At 42.7% G+C, this 20,049-nt stretch overlaps 1 protein-coding gene across 3 annotated transcripts in view; it reads right to left on the bottom strand.

Annotated features, from left to right (window-relative positions):
* The window catches only part of PFDN1 (prefoldin subunit 1), a 315,909-nt gene extending 296,377 nt beyond the window's left edge, over positions 1-19,532 (bottom strand). Inside the window, exon 1 of one of the 3 annotated variants that reach the window (XR_003853383.1) lies at positions 19,238-19,532. Coding sequence is in view for 2 of the 3 variants with exons in the window: in XM_029583638.1 (XP_029439498.1) it covers positions 19,238-19,270 (33 nt within the window). In the remaining variant the exon portion in view is untranslated. Of the gene's footprint in view, positions 1-19,067; positions 19,202-19,237 lie in introns of those variants that run through there. The other 2 variants (XM_029583638.1, XM_029583639.1) reach the window with 2 other exon arrangements.
* Between the last annotated feature and the right edge of the window lie 517 nt (positions 19,533-20,049).

The following is a 20,049-nucleotide window of genomic DNA, read 5'->3' as shown; positions in this document are numbered from 1 at the left end:
AAGGGCGAAGGAAAGTTCCCTCCGAGGCCGCTCCGAAATCGGAGCGGCCTCGGAGGGAACAGGCAGCGCGCGCTGGGCTTGGCACGCGCAGGTTGCACAAATGTGCACCCCCTTGCGCGCGCCGACCCCGGATTTTATGAGATACGCGCATATCTTATAAAATCCAGCGTACTTTTGTTCACACCTGGTGCGCGAACAAAAGTACGCGCTCGCGCAAAATTATAAAATCTACCCCTTAGAATTTAAATATCGACCACCTTTTAATATTGAAAAACTAAATGACAAACTAGAGATAAAACTAACAGATATTGACTACAACGACTGTAGTTCCGCTATAGAAACATGGTTAGACTCAACCAAGAAAATAGCTGATGAAATAAACCACAAATATATACAATAAAAAGAAGCAATACAAAATAATCCATGGCATAACGAAAAAGTAAAAAATGCAAAAAGGACTCTCAGGTTAACGGAAAAAAGATGGAGGAAAAACAAAACAAACGATACCCTAACTAAATACAGAAAATATCTAGGTTTTTACAAGCATCCTTAAAGTTAAGAAGGAATACTACAACAGTAAAATAGAAAAGTTTGCCAACAATCCAAGAACCTTATTCTCAATAGTATCAAATCTAACCAATGACAAACAAGAATCACCACAAAATCTACCTGAATCTAAATGTAACGAAATTGCCAATTTTTTCAGTGATAAAATTACTAACTTGAGAAACAAACTTCCTAACACTACCAATCAAGAAATTAAAATGCAAAAAAAAGAGAGACGTTAACCAATGGTCTTCATTTACTGAAATATCTGAGCTGGAAGTGGAATATATGCTAAAATACACAAACCCGGCGCCACATAAAATCGACTCTATACCAACATTTGAACCTAAGAAAACAGCTAAAACAGTCTCCCCTACATTAGCTAAGATCATAAACCTATCTCTAGAAGAAGGAACAATGCCAGATATTCTGAAAGGGGCAATTATAAAACCAATCATAAAGAAAAAAAACAGTGATCCCCTGATCCTGAACAACTGCCGCCCAGTTTCAAATTTTCCCTTAATAGTGAAACTAATAGAAAAAAAAACAGTACAGAAACAGCTAGCTAAACACCTAGATAACATACTGTACCCATCAACATGGATTTCAAAAGCACTACAGTACCGAGACACTACCTCTCTCTCTAACAGATAATATTCTAAGAGGTTTAGACAGTGGTAAACATTACATTCTAATAATGCTAGACTTAGCAGCCTTCGACACAGTAAACCATAAAATACTACTAAAAAGACTAGAAGAAATCAGATTACACAGCAAAACAATAAACTGGTTCAGTTCATACCTAAATAATAGGTTCTTTCAGGTTCAGATCAACAACGTATTATCAGAAAAAGTCAATCTCAAAACAGGAGTACCGCAGGGATCAGCCTTATCTGCAACCCTCCTTAACATATACATGCTGCCATTATGCCATCTGCTAGCAGGACTAGGAATCTTACATTACATTTATGCAGAGATAACTAATTCTCCCGATCGAGGATACATTACAGAAAACATTAAACCTAGCTAACATGTACCTAGACATTATAAAATAACTGCTGAACCAAATGGAACTTGTGATTAATATTGAAAAAACTGAATTTCTACACTTAGAACGGAAAAATATTGAAATCATCCAAATTCTAATAATCATCAAAAACAACCAGAAAATTGAACTAGCTGAAAAGGTACGAAACCTTGGAATAATAATGGACCCAGAAATCAATCTAAAACAGCACATATCGCTAAAAGTAAAAGAAGGCTAGACAAAACTCATGGTACTTAGAAAACTAAAACCACTACTAACATTAGCTGATTTCAGAACAGTACTTCAGGCACTAGTTTTCTCCAGCACGGACTACTGTAATGCCCTTTTACTAGGACTCCCGAATACAACATTAAGGCCACTTCAAATACTTCAAAACACAGCAGCTAGAATACTAACCGGAAAAAGGAGGAGGGACCATATAACCGAAACACTGACGGAATTACACTGGCTACCTATTGAACACAGAATTAAATACAAAGCCCTATGTACAATATATAAACTAATACATGATGAAAAATCAGACTGGCTAAACACAGCATTACGAGTACATGTCCCACACAGAAACCTTTGATCGGCAAATAAAGCACTCTTAACCATTCCCTCAGTAAAAACAGTGAGACTAACCCAAGTAAGAGAAAGGGCCTTATCTTTAGCAGGCCCCTCACTTTGGAACACAATGCCTCTAGAGATCAGATTACAAAGAGATCTCAAAACCTTTAAGAAAAGTTTAAAAACATGGCTTTTTAAACAAGCATTTTATAGAGAGACTGGGGAAGAGAAAACATACAGGAATAGACAGGAGAGCACCGGCACAAAGCACTATTCCAAAAATGTGCATTACAATAGCTTAGAAACTCTACATAACAACAAACTTAAGTGTAAACACTGTGAATATGAATTTTAACCATGAATAATACCCTAGAGATACACCTGGGCATGACCTACTTCATTAAACAATTAATTGTCTTTAACGATATATTGTAACCGAACCTTTTGTGGCACCTATTAAAATGTACTATAGTACACATCCACCTACATTAACTTATGTGCCTTCATGTAAACCGTTGCGATGGTATTTAACTTAGCGACGGTATAGAAAAGATTTTAAATAAATAAATAAAATAACCTCAAGGGAGATCTACGATGCTTCACTCCCTTCAAAAAACGAATCACATCAGGGCGAGACGACAATGAACCTTCACCTGGCCTCTGAAACAGGTAAAAGAGCCGCAACCTGCACCTTCAAGGAATTAAGGGCCAATCCTTTATTCAACCCATCCTGCAAAATGTCCAGAATGAGTTGGGTCTTAACTGAACGAGGAAGGACATCATGCTCCTCACACTAGGCCTCAAGAACTCTCCAAATCCGCACATAAGCCAAGGAAGTGGAGAACTTGCAAGCACGGAGTAAGATGGCAATCACCACAGAGGAATAATCACGCTTCCCCAGGCAAGCCCTTTCAAGGGCCAAACCGTAAAACAAATAAGAGTCGGATCCTCGTGAAGAACCGGTTCCTGCTGTAACAGATCCATGTGCGGTGGAAGGCGAAAGGGGGGGGGGGGGGGTGTCTTCACCAGGAATCTTCACAAACCCACATTCCATGGGCGTTTGGGCCAGTCCGGCATCACTAGGAGTACTAGTCCCCTGTGGCCTCAATCTTGCAAATTATCCTGCCCAGCAAGGGTCACAGAGGAAAGGCATAAAGCAATCTGACTTCCGGCAAGACCTGTATGAAAGCATCTATTTTAGAGACCACAGATCTCTCCTGCGACTGTACAATAAAGGAACCTTCCCTTTGCGAGAAGTCGCCAGCGATTCACAAGGGCCAGCAATTCACAATCAGCTGAAATGCCTCAGCTGACAACACCCACTCTCCTGGGTCCAGACTCTCCCTGCTTAGAAAGTCCACTCCCACGTTGTCTTTTCCTGCAATGTGAGAGGCTGAGATCATCTGCAGATGACCTTTGCCCATTCAATAAGCTGGTCTATTTGCTGTGAACCTGACTGATGTAGGCCACCATCATCGCATTGTCCGACATCATGCGAACCGCTGGATCCCACAGCCTATGACTGAATTGCAAGTATGCCAGCCGTACCACCCGGGCTTCCAAACTATTGATGTTCCAGTGGGCCTCTTCGGCACTCCAACGCCCTTGGGACATCAAGTCCAGACAGTGAGCCCCCCAACCGTGGAGACTCGCATTTGTTGTGAGTACCAATCAGATCGGAGAGGACAAAGGGAACTCCCTTCCTCAGATGATCCGCCAGCAACTACTGCAACCACCCCTGGGGCAAGAGCAGATTTCCATCGGCAAGTGGAGCCAAACTGCATAGTCCTGAGACTGCGGGTTCCAACGAGATAGCAGAGAGCACTGAAGAGAACACATTTGTGCCATCACCCACAGTACCACTTCCAGGGTTGCCGCCATCAAGCCAAGTACCTGTAGGTAGAACCTCACTGTCGGGCGCATGGTGTCTACCAACTGACGCACTTGAGACATCAATTTCTGAATCTGAACTTCCAGTAGGAAAACTTTGTCCTGCCCCGTGTCGAATCGGACCGCCAGACACTCCAAAGATTGGGTGGCTAAAGATTGCACTTGGTCAGGTTCACTACCCAACCGAGCTCCTACAATAAGGAGATCACCTCGGGTGTCACCTGGCGACTCTCTTCTTGAGACTTGGCTCAAATCAGCCAGTCATCCAAATACGAATGCACCAGGGATCCCTTCTCTTCGCAAGTCCACTGCTACGACCACCATAACCTTGGAAAGTGTTCTGGGAGCGGTGGCTAGGCCAAAGGGCAATTCCTGAAACTGATAATGGCAAAGTGTAGAAAGCATTGATGCGCCAACCGGAAGGGAATATGAAGGTAAGCCTCTGACAGATCCAGGGAGGTCAGAAATTCCCCCGACTGCACCGCCATTATCACAGAATGTAAGGTTTCCATGAGAAAATGAGTCATCTTCAAATAATGGTTGATCCTCTTGAGATCCAGGATGGGACGAAAGGAACCCTCCTTCTTGGGCACAACAAAATAAATGGAATAGCGCCCCATACTTTGAGACATGGGCACCGGAACCAAACTTCTCACAGCCTGAGGAGCCTTTGAAGCTTATAGTCCACTGCCTGCTTCTTCTGTGGGAAGTGGCAAGGGGACACCATGAACTTGTCCCGAGGAATACTGCAAAATTCCAGCACATATCCCCTTCGTATCACCTCCAAGACCCACCGGTCCGATATGATCTCGACCCCCCTCTGATAAAAGAGGAAGACAGAGACGTCCACGATCTCATGCTCCCAAAGGTGGGTCAGCAAACCTTCAGTGGGAGGTACGGGAGGGTCCACAACCCGAGCCTGTACCTTGTCTGTCGCAAACACCTGGATCCTACAGCACAACTTCTCATGATAAGGAGGCGCTGTGCCCATCTCTTATCCTCCAGCAAACAAGGAACTGGAGAATTGCTCCACTTACTAGCCAGGTTCTCCAACTCGTTGTCAAACAACAGCAAGCCGTTAAAAGGTAATTTGTTGAAATTACCTTGGAGGTTGCATCGGCCAACCAATTTCTCAACCATAAACTGGCACCTGGCCGCCACAATCGAAGGCACCCCTCTGGACAAGGTGCGGATCAAGGCACAGCCCACATCAGCCAAAAAGGCAGTAGCTGGTACCATAACAGTGCTAGGATTTACGCAGAAGCAACCTCCTGGGAGAGAAGCAAACAAGAGCGAGCCAAAAAGGAAAAATATGAAGTGATGCAAGGTCACTACCACAGCTTCAAATGCCTGCTCAAGGATAGTCTTAATCGTGCTAACATGAGCATCCTTCAAGGCCTTTCTCCCTTTCACGGGAATAGTGGTCCGCTTGGAGACTGCACACACAAATGCATCTAACTTCGGAAAACGGAAGCATTCTCTCACCACTGAATCCAGAGTGTACAGACCTTCCAAAATCCGACCTCTTTGGAATAGCCTCTGGGGCACCGCACTCTAGCTCAATCAATTCTAGAATGGCTTCCATCATGGGGAAAAAACAAGGGGCTTTACACAAGGAAACCAAACTAGGATTTCTCCTTCGCTCAGAAACGGATTCTGCCCCAGAAATTCCAAGCATCATCAAGGTCTGGGAAAGTCAGAACTGGCACTTCATCTCTATGAAAGAAATGTCACAAAGTTCTATATGGCTCCAATCCGGGGGGGGAGGAGGGTCCCATTCTCAAGAGAGGCAGGACCAGCGCCATCCTCCGAGCCAGCCTGAGCTCCATCTAGAGGACCTGCTGCCACTTGAAGAGCACTGCAGCACTGAAAAAAGGAAGAAGCATCCAGATTGAGAGGCATCTGAGGACTAACTTACTGAGCCACCTTTCCCTGCTGAGAAACAGTTAGGGGAGGGCCAAGGTTAGGCGCACCACCTGAGTCATCTTCAACCAGACCACATCCGGCTGGAAAGAACCAGGCTTAGCCAAAAACAGAGGAAGTCAAGGCACTTTGAGCCTCCAACCAGCACTGGCAGCAGCAGGCACTCCAGGAGGAGATACCTGAAAAGAACAGGGAATGCAAAGATAAGGAGCTTAGGCTTCTGAGGCACAACAATGCACTGAGCGGTGGCCGGAGGCGTGCGTCTAGCTGCTTTGTTTTGTTTTTTGTTTTTTTTTTATATATGCGCTCAACTAGGCGCCCAAAAATTATGCGTGCACACCTCGGTGCTCACTCACGCAACCAAAATGAGAGCGCACAAAAAACTCAAGAGCACAGTGCCACTTGAGCGCTGATGGAAGCGCATGGCCACTAGGCAGCGCTTAACATGGGCACACTCAAAATTCAAGGCTTTACTATGCACCCAAAAACTGGTGCACAGCAAGACGCATATGGCAGACCGACAAGCCAGTACAGGGTAGTCTCCGAAAGCGCACGAAAAGCTGTTGAGGCCTACCACACTGCACGCAGCAAAAAGCCTCGGAGCAGGACCTAGCCTACAGATGCTGCTCAACCCGCCAGGCTGCCCACATCCCTCGACCTCCCACAGATTGGGACGAACGTCGGAACGGCGCACCAAGCTCGGAGACTGGGTGGGAGAAGGAAACCTTGTACAGTAAACCTTCCACTAAGACTCTGTATATATCTTCTTTTTTTTTTTTTTTTTTATTAAACTTACCAGAGCTCAGCCTTACCTGGCTGTGCACAGAGACAATCTCAAGCTACGGGGGGAGAGGGAAATTGCTGTCACCACCGCACTCGGCTTCCTGCACCTGCTGCCTTTCAGCTGCTCAAGCAGCTAAGTCCACACCAGCAAAACCAGCTACCGGACCAAGGCACATCTCTGAGGGACAAAGGGAATCACCTTAGGAATTCTCAACTGGGGGAGGAACCTTTAGGTATCATCGTAAGAGAGCAAGGCTTTCTTTTCCTTAATTTAGATTTCAGATTTTTCCTTCCAAAAAACACGAAGCAATCTGCATAGGGAGATGAACATCCACCATCTGCTGGAGACAGAGAATACTGACAGGGTGGGGGTCACTGCAGGACTATATATACTATGACATCAGCTTGCTCCGTCTCCATTTGCTAGCAGGGGAGCATAAAGCCACTAGTCCTGACTCCATCTGTCTACATGCTAAGAAATATTTATTTGGTGATTTTGATGTGTATTTTTCTATGTGCCATTCACAATTTGAAGCTCCAGGGAGGAAGATTCAGAACCAACGTCAGGAAGTATTTCTTCACGGAGAGGGTGGTGGATGCCTGGAATGCCCTTCCAGAGGAAGTGGTGAAGACCAGAACTGTGAAGGACTTCAAAGGGGCGTGGGATAAACACTGTGGATCCATAAATTCAAGAGGCCGCCAATGAAGAGTGGGGGACTCGCCAGAATGATGGCTACTGCCTGGAGACAATACCCTTATTCAATAAACATACACATGGTTACTGTGACTCCAACATCACGCTAAGCTTCAACAGCAAGAGGAAATATGGAAAAAAGGATTTGCACTCACAAAGAGGAGAGTAACTGGCTTGTTACGGCGGTTACTACCCCAAACCAAATAAGCCTGATACTTCACTTTCAATGCATATCCAGCATAGTTCTCTGCTTCAACGGCAGGGCAGAAGAAAAACTGATACTTCACACATCCAACAGAGCTCTCTGCTTCAACGGCAGGGGAGAAGAAAAAAGGGTTCGCACTCACAAAGCGGGGAGTAGCTGGCTTGTTACGGCGGTTACTACCCCAAACCAAATAAGCCTGATACTTCACTTTCGATGCATATCCAGCATAGCTCCCTGCTTCAACGGCAGGGGAGAAGAAAAACAACCAATAAGGGCTGTATAACATAGTCTGGGTAAAACAAATAAGCATGGGTGTAGCTTGCTTATTGCAGCGGTTACTACCCCTACTACCCCTAACTAATCTAGCTAGATATTTCACTTGGATGCAGCTCCATCACTGCTCTCTACATTAATGGTGGGGGTGGAAGGGAAATAGAACCAAGAGCTAAGAGAAACAGATAAGTATGAGAGAAAAAATGTGTGAGGCTTGCTGGGCAGACTGGATGGGCCGTTTGGTCTTCTTCTGCCGTCATTTCTATGTTTCTATAAGACTTACCAGTGCAACAGTTATGATGCTTTCTTCCTCTTCAAGTCCTAAAGAACAAGAATTGAAGGCGCTCTCTTTTCAGGAAGAGTCTGTTTGTTTAATGTATACTGAATTAATGTAAGATGTTCTACAAGTGTAATAATAGGAGTGGTGGCATGGTATGCATAAGAAAGGTCTCAAGCAGGTTTCTCTTAGCTTGGTATTTGTGAAAAATTACAAAAGGGAATTATAGAATCTTACAAAGCTGGCCTTTGGCATGTTTGGGTTTTTTCCAAGGCCAAGCTAACTACTGCACAAGTCTCAAAGAATTTGCTTACTATCAGTGGTAAACTGCTTAGAAAAGTAAAGACTGTATGTAAGCAGAAATAATTATTCATAAAGTACAGAAATTGTTAGAAATGAAGATGGTTAATTGAGCTATCATTAAATAGGCTCAGTTTTACCTTATATGGAAATACATCTTGTAGGTAACCGCACCCAAAAATGTAAACTCCAATTAATATTGGAGCACTAACTAATGTGATGATATTCTCTATTGTTTACTAATGAATCACCTAAAATGATATAAAGGTTTTGCATTCATATTACAAATTAAGAGAAAGTATTACCAGAGTTACTAGGGGAAGTTCTAGTAAGGCTGAATGGGTCATCCTGCCCCTCTGTGCGCCCCTTCGTGCGTCCACTAAAGTGCCCTGCATAATCGATCCTTGTGACCCCTACTGTATATCAAGATTTTTTTTTACCATTTTCTCCTTACCGCCCTCTCCCATTTGGCATTTTCCTCAATTGCCTATATTGATATTGATCTCTTCACTGTCTTACTTCCCCTCCCCTATCTATGCCACCCCTAGTTTGTCACTGTTCTTTCCCTACTCACCGAATACTTTCCCCAATACACCCCTGCCCCTCACCTTACCCCCCCCCCCCCCCGACCCAGATGCAGAGAACACTTACCCCTATTCTGATATCGCCATTCACACAATTTCTTGGGCTCTCCTTAATCTCTCTACTCCTTTTCAATGCACAATCACTTTAAAAAAAACCATCTCATCCACGACCTCCTAACCGATTCCAAACCTGAAATCTGCGCCATAACGGAAACATGGCTTAAACCCACTGATATTTCCCTCAATCAGCTTCCCACTGACATCTACGATATTTTCTCTATTCCCCGCAAAAAGAAAAAAAGAGGAGGTGGTTTACTCCTTGTTGCCAAAAAAGAACTAAAACTTATATCCCAGAAATGCAACCTTCCCAACAGCTACGAAATTGGCTTTTTCAAATCTAATTTCCTCCAAATTTGCCTCATCTATACCCCTTCTGGTCTCCTCAAGAAGGTCTCCTCTCCTCTTATTGAATTCTTCGCTGACTCTCTATCCCCTGACCTCCCCACTATTCTCCTTGGCGACTTTAACCTTCATGTTGACACAAATCCACAGTCTCCAGCCTGCGAAGCCTTCCTTTCATCTATGGAAGCTATGGGTTTTACCCAAATTATACATTCCCCAACCCATAAGGCTGGCCATACTTTAGATCTCATTTTCACTAACGCCTCCATTAATACTATCAACTCCCCTTCATGTCTCACTGTTCCATGGTCTGACCACTCTATCATCAATACCACCCTTTCAATACAACAGACAACCCCCCCCCCTTCCACCCCAACCGCAAACCTTTAAATACCGTAAAACTTGCACCTTAGATACTCTTACAACAGCCTTCTCAGACATACCTAAACAAATCGACCTCACTTCAGCCAACAACGCCATTTCCTCATGATTCAATGCTACCCTCAATATTGCAAACCTAACCTGCCCTATTGCACTAAAAACCATTAAACCTGCCCTACCAAACAAAAAACCATGGTTCTCTCCCGAGCTCAAGAACCTCAAAACCCTCCTTAGAACTGCCGAAAGGCGTTGGCGAAAACACCCATCCCCAGCAACAAAAACCTCATACTACCAACTCATGCATAAGTACAATAAAGCAATTAATCAGACCAAATGTGAATACTATGCTAATAAAATTCACAATCTCCAGTACAACGCTAAGGCCCTTTTTACCATGATCTCTAATCTCACCAGGTCCACTCAAACCCAACCTCATGAATCGACCTCTAAAAAAAACGGTGCAATGAATTAGCCCAATTTTTTCAAAACAAAGTTTCCGCATTCTCTGCGCAATTCTCCATCAACACTGAACATCAACCACTCGACCACCCTCTCATCCTTTGATCCTTCCTCCTCCTTGGAAATAGAAAACATCTTAAAAAAGATGAGACCTTCCTCCCACCCCTCTGAAACCATCCCCACCAAGCTCCTTTTATGTATTCCCAAAGCAATTGCGAAACCTCTTTCTGACGTATTCAACCGGTCATTGGAACAAGGCACAGTCCCCCACATCCTAAAACAAGCCGTGGTGAAACCCATCCTAAAAAAACCCACCCTTGATCCTACTAGTTTATCTAATTTCAGACCCATTTCCAACCTCCCATTCCTATCTAAAATTCTGGAAAAAATTTTTAATTCTCTTTTGTCTGACTATCTCGAACAAAACAATATACTTCCCTCCACACAATATGGTTTCCGGAAGCACCTCAGCACCGAAACCTTACTTCTCTCCCTAACAGACACCATAATAAAAGAAATGGACACTGGGAATTCCTATCTCCTTGCAATGTTAGATATTTCAGCAGCCTTCGACACTGTTAATCATAATATCCTTATCAACATCCTCATTAGCATCGGCATCTCTGGTACTGCTCTCTCCTGGATAAAATCCTACCTAAAAAATCGTCACTATACAGTCATCATTGATAGCAACAAATCTGACCCAATTAGTCTTGAAAGAGGTGTCCCCCAAGGTTCTTCCCTCTCCTCCACGCTATTTAATATCTACATGCTCCCACTCACCAATCTCCTCACCAACCTTGGAATCAAACACTTTATCTATGCAGACAACGTTCAACTTCTTTTCCCCTTTACAAACTCCATCCAGACCGCCCTCCAAAACTGGGAATCATGCCTCTCCTCGATCAACCAACTTCTCACTGACATGCACCTTGCTCTCAACCCGCAAAAAACTGAACTCCTTATTATCTCCTCTAAACGGCCTTTCCCTTCTATTCCCCCAGCCTATCCCTCCAATACCTTCCCCACCCACACACGAAAATCAGCTCACCCTAAAACCCTTCATCAAATCTATTCTCAGTGATTGCTATTTCAAGCTGCAAACCATCAAAAAACTCCAACCTCTGCTATACCTCTCTGACTTTCGCACTGTCCTACAGTCTATCATTTTTTCAAAAACAGACTATTGTAATGCCCTTCTTATTGGCCTCCCTTCCATCTACACCAAGCCTTTGTAACTCCTACAGAATGCTGCAGCGCGCATCCTCACAAATTCCAAAAGTAGAGACCATATTACCCCAACACTCATGGAGTTACACTGGCTACCAATTAAGTCACGAAACCTTTACAAAACCCTATCCCCTCATTCATAAAAGCATCATAAATGACAACTCCCACTGGATTAACCCTCCTCTCCTCCCGCACACCTCCACCAGACCAACCCGCTCCACCCATCATGGAACGCTCCGCCTTCCATCGATTAAATCCACCAAACTCACCTCCACCACCAAGAGAGCTTTTTCTCTGGCTGGCCCCACTCTTTGGAACTCCATGCCCCCAGATTTACGTACCAAAACTTCTACCCCTAAATTTAAAAAAAACCACTAAAAACCTGGTTGTTCCTACAGGCCTTTCGCTCAAACGCTACCCACACATATAATTAATGTTCTATTTTTACCCCAGTCGAGCTAACAGTCTTGATTTTATACACGCTGTATACTTGTAATCTTTTATTATGATTTCTACACTCCCTTGGACTTTATGTAAATCTTTTGTAATTACTTCCCCTCTTTTTGCAGTATCCCCCTCTTGACCTTCCTGTTGTATTTGTTTATCCCCTTAGCCTGCTTCCGCCTTTTCACCATCTCCTCCTCCTTCTTCCCCCTTTGAACTCCACCACCCCTTCTCCTTTTATTCTCTACCCCCTTAAATCCCCCTTTCAGTCTAACAGGTAAATCTCCATGCCGATTAACCTCCCTGTATATAGTGTAATTAGAATATTTACCGTTCTTAATTATTCATACTCTGTATTTGATTTTATCCCAGTTTATATGTCTTACCTTCCCTAGTCCAGTTATCTTGTCACTTAGTTAATTTACCTTAATATCCTCCTGTAGTTTTTGTTCTATGTAAAGGAGTCTGCCACTGCGGCGGCAGTCCTTGTTCATGTTGCAAGTTACATGTAAACCAATACGATGTGCAAACGGTTGCCGGTATATAAAAATGTTAAAAATAAATAAGGGCGATCCAAGATGGCCGCCACACGGTGAACATGCAGTCTCTCGAGCTCCGCGTCCTTTTTCCTTTTGGCTAAGCCTGAAGTGATTCTTTTTCGGAATTCTACTTGGTCTTCATGCCACACACAAAGCGTAAGGCTAGGATTAGAGAGGCGATGGCCTCCACCCCTGTTACTTCTGTTCGACAGATGCGGATCGAGGATGTGCTGCCTGGTTTGCTGATTGAGCCGGTGAGGGGAGCCGCTGGCGGTAATGGCGGTGAGCGGACGCCACACACCCTGGCCGAAGAGATCTCATTAAGTCCCGGCGAGCTGACTATCCCCTCTCTATCTTGCAAGCCCCCGGATTGTGAAGGGGGAGAACAACTGCAAGAAACCTCGCTGAACCTATCCTTAGGAACATCGGAGGAGCCCCAGAGAAGCGGTTTGAACATCATACCGGCTTCGGAGAGCCTAGAAAGTGTAGGCTCCAGGGGAGGAATGCTGGGTTCAAAGCGAGAGGAGCGAGATGTGGGAAATCTTCTGGATACAGGAGGTGAGGAAAATGCATTACACGTAATATTGGAACAATCATAAATAACACCTTAAAAGATTACATCTGAAGAAATATGGAAGGCTTTGATGCAAATGAATAAAGCTATAGTAGACTTAACCAATGTTGTGAAACAGAATATAGAAAAATCTAAGAATTTGGAAAAGGAAGTTCAGAAACATGACTCATATTTTACTGTTGGAGCAAGATATTAGAGATATTAAGGAAGTAAACACTAATTTAATAAAGTCAGATTCATATGTGAATGGAAAGATAGACTTTCTGGAGAACCAGTTAAGAAGAAACAACTTAAGAATACTGAACTTTCCAAAAACAAAATGGCTGCCATTAAGGGACTTAATTAAAAGTTACTTTAAAAATGTTTTACCGTTTACGGAAGAATTACCAACTGTGACAAGAATGTATTATACTCCAGGGGGGAAAGTAGAAGAGAGAGAACATCAAGAAGTTCAGTCGGATGAAGCTATTTCCCCTGATAACTTAACAGATTTTCTTGAAAAATCTTATGAAGCAAGAATTACAGAACGTGCAACTATCTCTTTGACTTTCCTCCAAATGTCAGATAGAGACGAAGTGTTGAGGAGATCCTTTAAGAAGCAGGCTGAGTTGTTCTACGGATACCAAGTTAGAGTATTTCCGGACGTTACTAAAAGAATTCAAGAAAAAAGTAAAGCCTTTATATCTTTGAGGAATGAAATAGTGGCCAGGGGAGCAAAATTCTTTTTGAAATATCCCTGTCGGTGCATTTTGGTACACAATAATAACAGATGGGCAATTTTCTCAGTGGAAGGGAGTGGACAGTGGAGTGCCTCAGGGATCTGTATTGGGACCCTTACTGTTCAATATATTTATAAATGATCTGGAAAGAAATACGACGAGTGAGATAATCAAATTTGCAGATGAGACAAAATTGTTCAGAGTAGTTAAATCACAAGCAGATTGTGATAAATTGCAGGAAGACCTTGTGAGACTGGAAAATTGGGCATCCAAATGGCAGATGAAATTTAATGTGGATAAGTGCAAGGTGATGCATATAGGGAAAAAAACCCATGCTATAATTACACGATGTTGGGTTCCATATTAGGTGCTACAACCCAAGAAAGAGATCTAGGTGTCATAGTGGATAACACATTGAAATCGTCGGTTCAGTGTGCTGCGGCAGTCAAAAAAGCAAACAGAATGTTGGGAATTATTAGAAAAGGAATGATGAATAAAACGGAAAATGTCATAATGCCTCTGTATCGCTCCATGGTGAGACCGCACCTTGAATACTGTGTACAATTGTGGTCGCCGCATCTCAAAAAAGATATAATTGCGATGGAGAAGGTACAGAGAAGGGCTACCAAAATGATAAGGGGAATGGAACAACTCCCCTATGAGGAAAGACTAAAGAGGTTAGGACTTTTCAGCTTGGAGAAGAGACGACTGAGGGGGGATATGATAGAGGTGTTTAAAATCATGAGAGGTCTAGAACGGGTAGATGTGAATCGGTTATTTACTCTTTCGGATAGTAGAAAGACTAGGGTACACTCCATGAAGTTAGCATGGGGCACATTTAAAACTAATCGGAGAAAGTTCTTTTTTACTCAACGTACAATTAAACTCTGGAATTTGTTGCCAGAGAATGTGGTTCGTGCAGTTAGTATTGCTGTGTTTAAAAAAGGATTGGATAAGTTCTTGGAGGAGAAGTCCATTACCTGCTATTAAGTTCACTTAGAGAATAGCCACTGCCATTAGCAATGGTTACATGGAATAGACTTAGTTTTTGGGTACTTGCCAGGTTCTTATGGCCTGGATTGGCCACTGTTGGAAACAGGATGCTGGGCTTGATGGACCCTTGGTCTGACCCAGTATGGCATGTTCTTATGTTCTTATATGTATTTACTGAATTGGAACAATTACGTGTATATCTAGATTCCCACTCCAATTAATATCCCGAAGTATTGGCTTGAAATATTAATATATCAGCAAATAACCGTGTGTTTATATTATTTGGTAAATTTCCTATATCACCGCTATATTTTCCTGGGTCTCCCATTTACTTATAATGTTGGAAGATTTTTTGCTTTTTGGGAATTGTATTACTTGAAAATGGTGTACTTGTTTCTTCCTATTTACTTGATAATGTTTCAATTGTTTAAAATTTGAAAAATTCAATAAATTAAAAATTAAAAATAAATAAATAAATAAATCCTGATTTTGGCAGGTCCAACATTTTTTAGTAACATACTATGACTCAGAAAAAGACCAAATGGTCCATCCAGTCTGCCCAGCAAGCTTCTTATGACAACTGCCGCTCCATGCAGGTTACCCCCATGTCATTTTGTCTTCCTTCAACCTTTTCTAATACATGGAATACACTTTATCTGGTCTTCCACAATGGTAATTTTAAACAATGTAAATGCCTCATGCAAACTTATAACCCTTGCAACCACGCCTTTTAGGTTTTTTTCTAAATTCTTCATTCTATCATAGTCTTGCTTTTTAAAGTTATATGCTACTACAGTGGTTTTAGTTAATGTCCTCCCTCCAGTGATTATGACAAATTTAATTGCATTATGATTACTTTTGCTTAGCAGTCCCACCACAGTAACCAAGCCAATCATTCCACTGAGGACTAGATCTAAAGTAGCAGCCCCTCTCTTTAGTTCTAGGACCAGCTGCTCCATGAATCAATCATTTATGGCATCTAGAAATGTAACCTAGCTATCATATCCTGATGAAATACTGACCCACTCAATACTGGGGTATTTGAAATCTCCCATAATTATTGTATTAATAATGTGTTTGCTTTTTAAAAATTTCAGCTAGCATTTCACAGTTTATTTCTTCATTTTGGTCAGGTGACCAATAGTATTCACTTACTGCTATACTCTTACCCATCATACATGGAATTTCTATCTGTAAGAATGCCACACTACATTTTGTTTTCTGCAGGATTTTTTTTTATCATGCTTGACTCAATGCCATCTTTTACATATAGTACCAACCCCCAACCAATTCAATCTCCCCTATCATGTCGACATGATTTATACCCCAGTTTTACAGTGTGCCTCCTTCCACATCTCTGAAATGCCTATAATATTTATTTCATATGATATACTTTCTAACTCACCAATCTTACTGTTCAGACTTCTGACATTTGCATACAGACATTTTAAAGTATGTTTTTCATGTGCATTTTCATTTCTCTGCTTGTTAGCAAATGATACAGGCAGTTTAGTGTCATTCATATCTAGGAGTTCTTTGTCTACTTCCATCAGGAACTCTTCAGTCTAAAACACAACCTCTCTACTGGGATATATTGACTTCTCTGTTTTGTAAATATCTTTGGGAAGGCACAACTCTCCAAACCATGCGCTTCTGAGCAACTGTCAGCTTTCCCCTACAGTCTAGTTTGAAAGCTGCCATCTCATTTTTTAAATGTTAGCGCCAACAGCCTGGGCTCACTCTGGTTAAGATGGAGTCCATCTGATCGGAATAGGCTCCCCCTTCCCCAGAATGTGCCCCAGCTCCTAACAAATCTTAAACCCTCTTCCCTGCACCATCATCTTATCCACTCATTGAGACTCTGGCGCTCAGTCTGCCTCTGGGGTCCTATGCACAGAACAGGGAGCAGTTCTGAGAATAGAATCTTGGATGTTCTGGATTTCAGTTTCCTACCTAATATCCTAAATTTAGCCTCCAGAAACTCCCTCTTGTACCTTCCTATGACACTGTGAGAAATTGCAGGGGGACCTTGCAAGACTGGGCATACAAATGGCAGATGAAATTTAATGTGAACAAGTTGCAAAGTAATGCACAGAGGCAAAAGTAATCCAAACTGCAGTTACATAATGTTAGGGACCATATTTGAAGTTAACCTCCCAGGAAAAGGATCTAGGCGTCATGGTGGACAATTCTTTTAAATCATGAACTTACAGGCCGATTCTGTAAGAAACATGGGAGAACATACGCTCCATGTTGAGCACCCGCACTCCCAACACGCGATCCTATATTTAAATGAAGGGTCACACTAAAAGGAGGCGCTAGGGATGATTACAAGCCCCCAAAGCCTCCCTGGCTCTGGAGAGGTGGTTGTCAGTGGGTTCAGGAAACAGGCGCTCAATTTTAGGAGCATCAGTTTTCCAACCCGCTGACAGCGATCAGTTAGGACAATGGACTGAGTGTCCTTTCTCCTAACCAGACCGGCTGGCACATTTATTTTTTACATTTTTGTTTCCTCCGACTTAATATCACTGGGATATTAAGTCAGAGGGTATAAAGAAAAGCAGTATTTTCTGCATTAATTTAGGAGTGTAAAATGTGCAGATTTGACACACATTTTACTTTCAGTATCCTGGGTGACTAATGGCCTCATCAACATGCATTTACATGTGATGAGTGCTATTAGTTTTCAGGAGGTTTAGCCGTGCGTTTTCAAGGCGTTAAACCCATTACAGTATAAGGGATAATAGACGTCCTTCGAAAACACACAGCCAAATCCGTATTAAACAGTGCACACAGCTGAGCACACTTTACAGAATTGGCCTGTTAAGAGTGCAACAACAGTCAAAAAACAGTATTAAGAAAGGAATGGAGAATAAAATGGATAATGTCATAATACCTCATTACCACTTCATTGTGAGAAAGCACCTGGAGTACTGTACACGGTTCTAGTCACCTCATCTCAAAAAAGATATAGAAACTGGGAACAGTACAGAGAAGGGCAACCAAAAGGGAAAGGAACTAAAGAAGCTATGGTTGTTCAGCTTGGAGAAGAGACAGCTGAAGAGGGATACAATAGAGGTCTATAAAATCATTAATAGAAAGGGCAAATGTGAATCTTTTTTAATTCTTGGAGGAGAAGTCCATAAATGGCTATTGGAGGAGAAGTCCATTAATGGCTATTAATCAATTATACTTAGGGAAAAGCCACTGCTATTAATTGCATCAGTAGCATGGGTTCTTCTTAGTGTTTGGGTAATTGCCAGGTTCTTGTGGCCTGGTTTTGGCCTCTGTTGGAAACAGAATGCTGGGCTTGATGGACCCTTGGTCTGCCCCAGCATGGCAATTTCTTATGTTCTTAAATACAAAGACTTGGGGGAACAGCATGAAGTTAGTAAGTAGCATATTTAAGACAAATCAGAAAAAAAAAATGTTAACTTAATGCACAATTAAGCACTGAAATTCATTACTGAAGGATCTGATAAAGGTAGTTAGCATAGCTGGGTTTAAAAAAGCTTTGAACATATTCTTGGGAGGAAAAAAATCCATAAACTGTTACTTAACAAGATAGACTTGGAGAAAGCCACTTATCATCCCTGGGCATTAGCAGAATGAGATATATCCTGCCACGTACTTGTGATCTTGTTTGGCCACTACTAGAAACAGGATACTGGACTTGATGACCTTCGTCTGACTCAATATGGCAAATCTTATGTTCTTAGATCAAATTCCCACACGGAACCTAAGTCGGTTGGATCCCATTTAGGATAGCAACTGCCACTCCATGCAGATTTCCCCTTGCCATTCGGGAAGCACAATGCAGCCATATGTATTGTTGTTTTCAGTTTTGATGTATGCTTTTATGTATTTTTGTTTTCCTAATTTTATGACTTCTGGATAGTATATTTTTGTTAGTTTGGTTATAAAGCACCTTGAACTGCTTTCTCGGTAAGAAGGTATATAAGATTTCAAAGATTAACAGCCTCCCTTATTCTCACTGTAACCACACTGCAAACCACTACCTAAAGTGCCTTGTAATCTGTTCCAATGCAATCAATCAGTCGCGAAAAGTAAAAAAGAAATCCTAAATTAAAATTAAAACAATTCTATAGCACATCATGTGAGCAAAAGCTGAGACCGGAGAAACTAGTTCATTCCATGTCATAAGGTCAGACTAAATTCTGTTTCCACCCCACTGCGTCTATGATTCTGTTTTTCTTTTAAGTCATAGATGCCATAAGGAAAGAGCAGACCTACTTGCATCTATTCCTGATCAACTGGAGGCATTTGATGCTCCCCGGCTGGGAAATCCCAGAACAGGGGACATGCATAGTACCAGAGAGCCAATATATAGCTGATAGGGAGACTATAAACACGCTCTAATTGCCCCATAAAAAAAAAAAAGCGGGCCCCCATCCTCCAACTACCTTCTTCAACTCAAGATCCACCGGCGCCGCCATCGTCCACTCGTCTGCACATGCGCACTGATGCAAGGCCGCAATAAAATGGTGTAAGGCGCAAGCGCAGCGAGCATCCTGTAGGGAGAGGGCTGAGAGGGGAGAGTAGTGTTGCCGAATTGGACTGCTATATACATTTGTAGGCTTTTTAAAATAGGCAGCTATGTTTCACCGCGCTGTCGCTGACAATGAAGCCACGGTTCTTTCCCTCCTGGTAGCAAGCAAGGGAAGGAACGTCGGCTGCGGCGCTCCGCGCATGCGCGCAAACAAAGCTTTCAGGGGCTGCTTGCGAGCGCGAGCCAACGGCTATCAGCTCGCGAGGGTTAATATGAGGCAGATGTTGCTTCTTGCAGGCTTTCCTGCTTGTAGAAAGCAATCATGTGTTGAAACATTGGGCGCATTTAAACTAATTTGAGAGTGGTAAGAAATATTTAGAAACAGAGAAACGTGGTGGCAGAAAAAGACCACACAGCCTGTTTAGATTGCCTAATGGTTTAGCTTTACAATCCCTACCACTCCCTCAGATGTTCTAAAAAGTTTTACTGGACTATCCAAAAGAAGTGGTGTTTCCCTGTTAAAGTTAGCCTCCTTAAAAGTGCAGCGGATCTTAGACTGGCAGTGATTCCAATGCCTCCAGGCCCTCTAACTGCTGCACCTTAAAATGCTGACTGGGATGTGATATGACCCTGCTGCTAGGGAAGGGGGTTTAAGTCAAATGTCAGGGGACACAGGCCCCCCTCTCCATAATTATGCCCCTGCAGGGTTGAAGTGTTGCTTGTTTT

The sequence above is a fragment of the Rhinatrema bivittatum genome, chromosome 18, assembly GCF_901001135.1.
Source record: "Rhinatrema bivittatum chromosome 18, aRhiBiv1.1, whole genome shotgun sequence".
Taxonomy (NCBI): domain Eukaryota; kingdom Metazoa; phylum Chordata; class Amphibia; order Gymnophiona; family Rhinatrematidae; genus Rhinatrema; species Rhinatrema bivittatum.
Note: the sequence above shows the minus strand (reverse complement) of the source record. Positions and strands in the feature narration are given on the sequence as shown.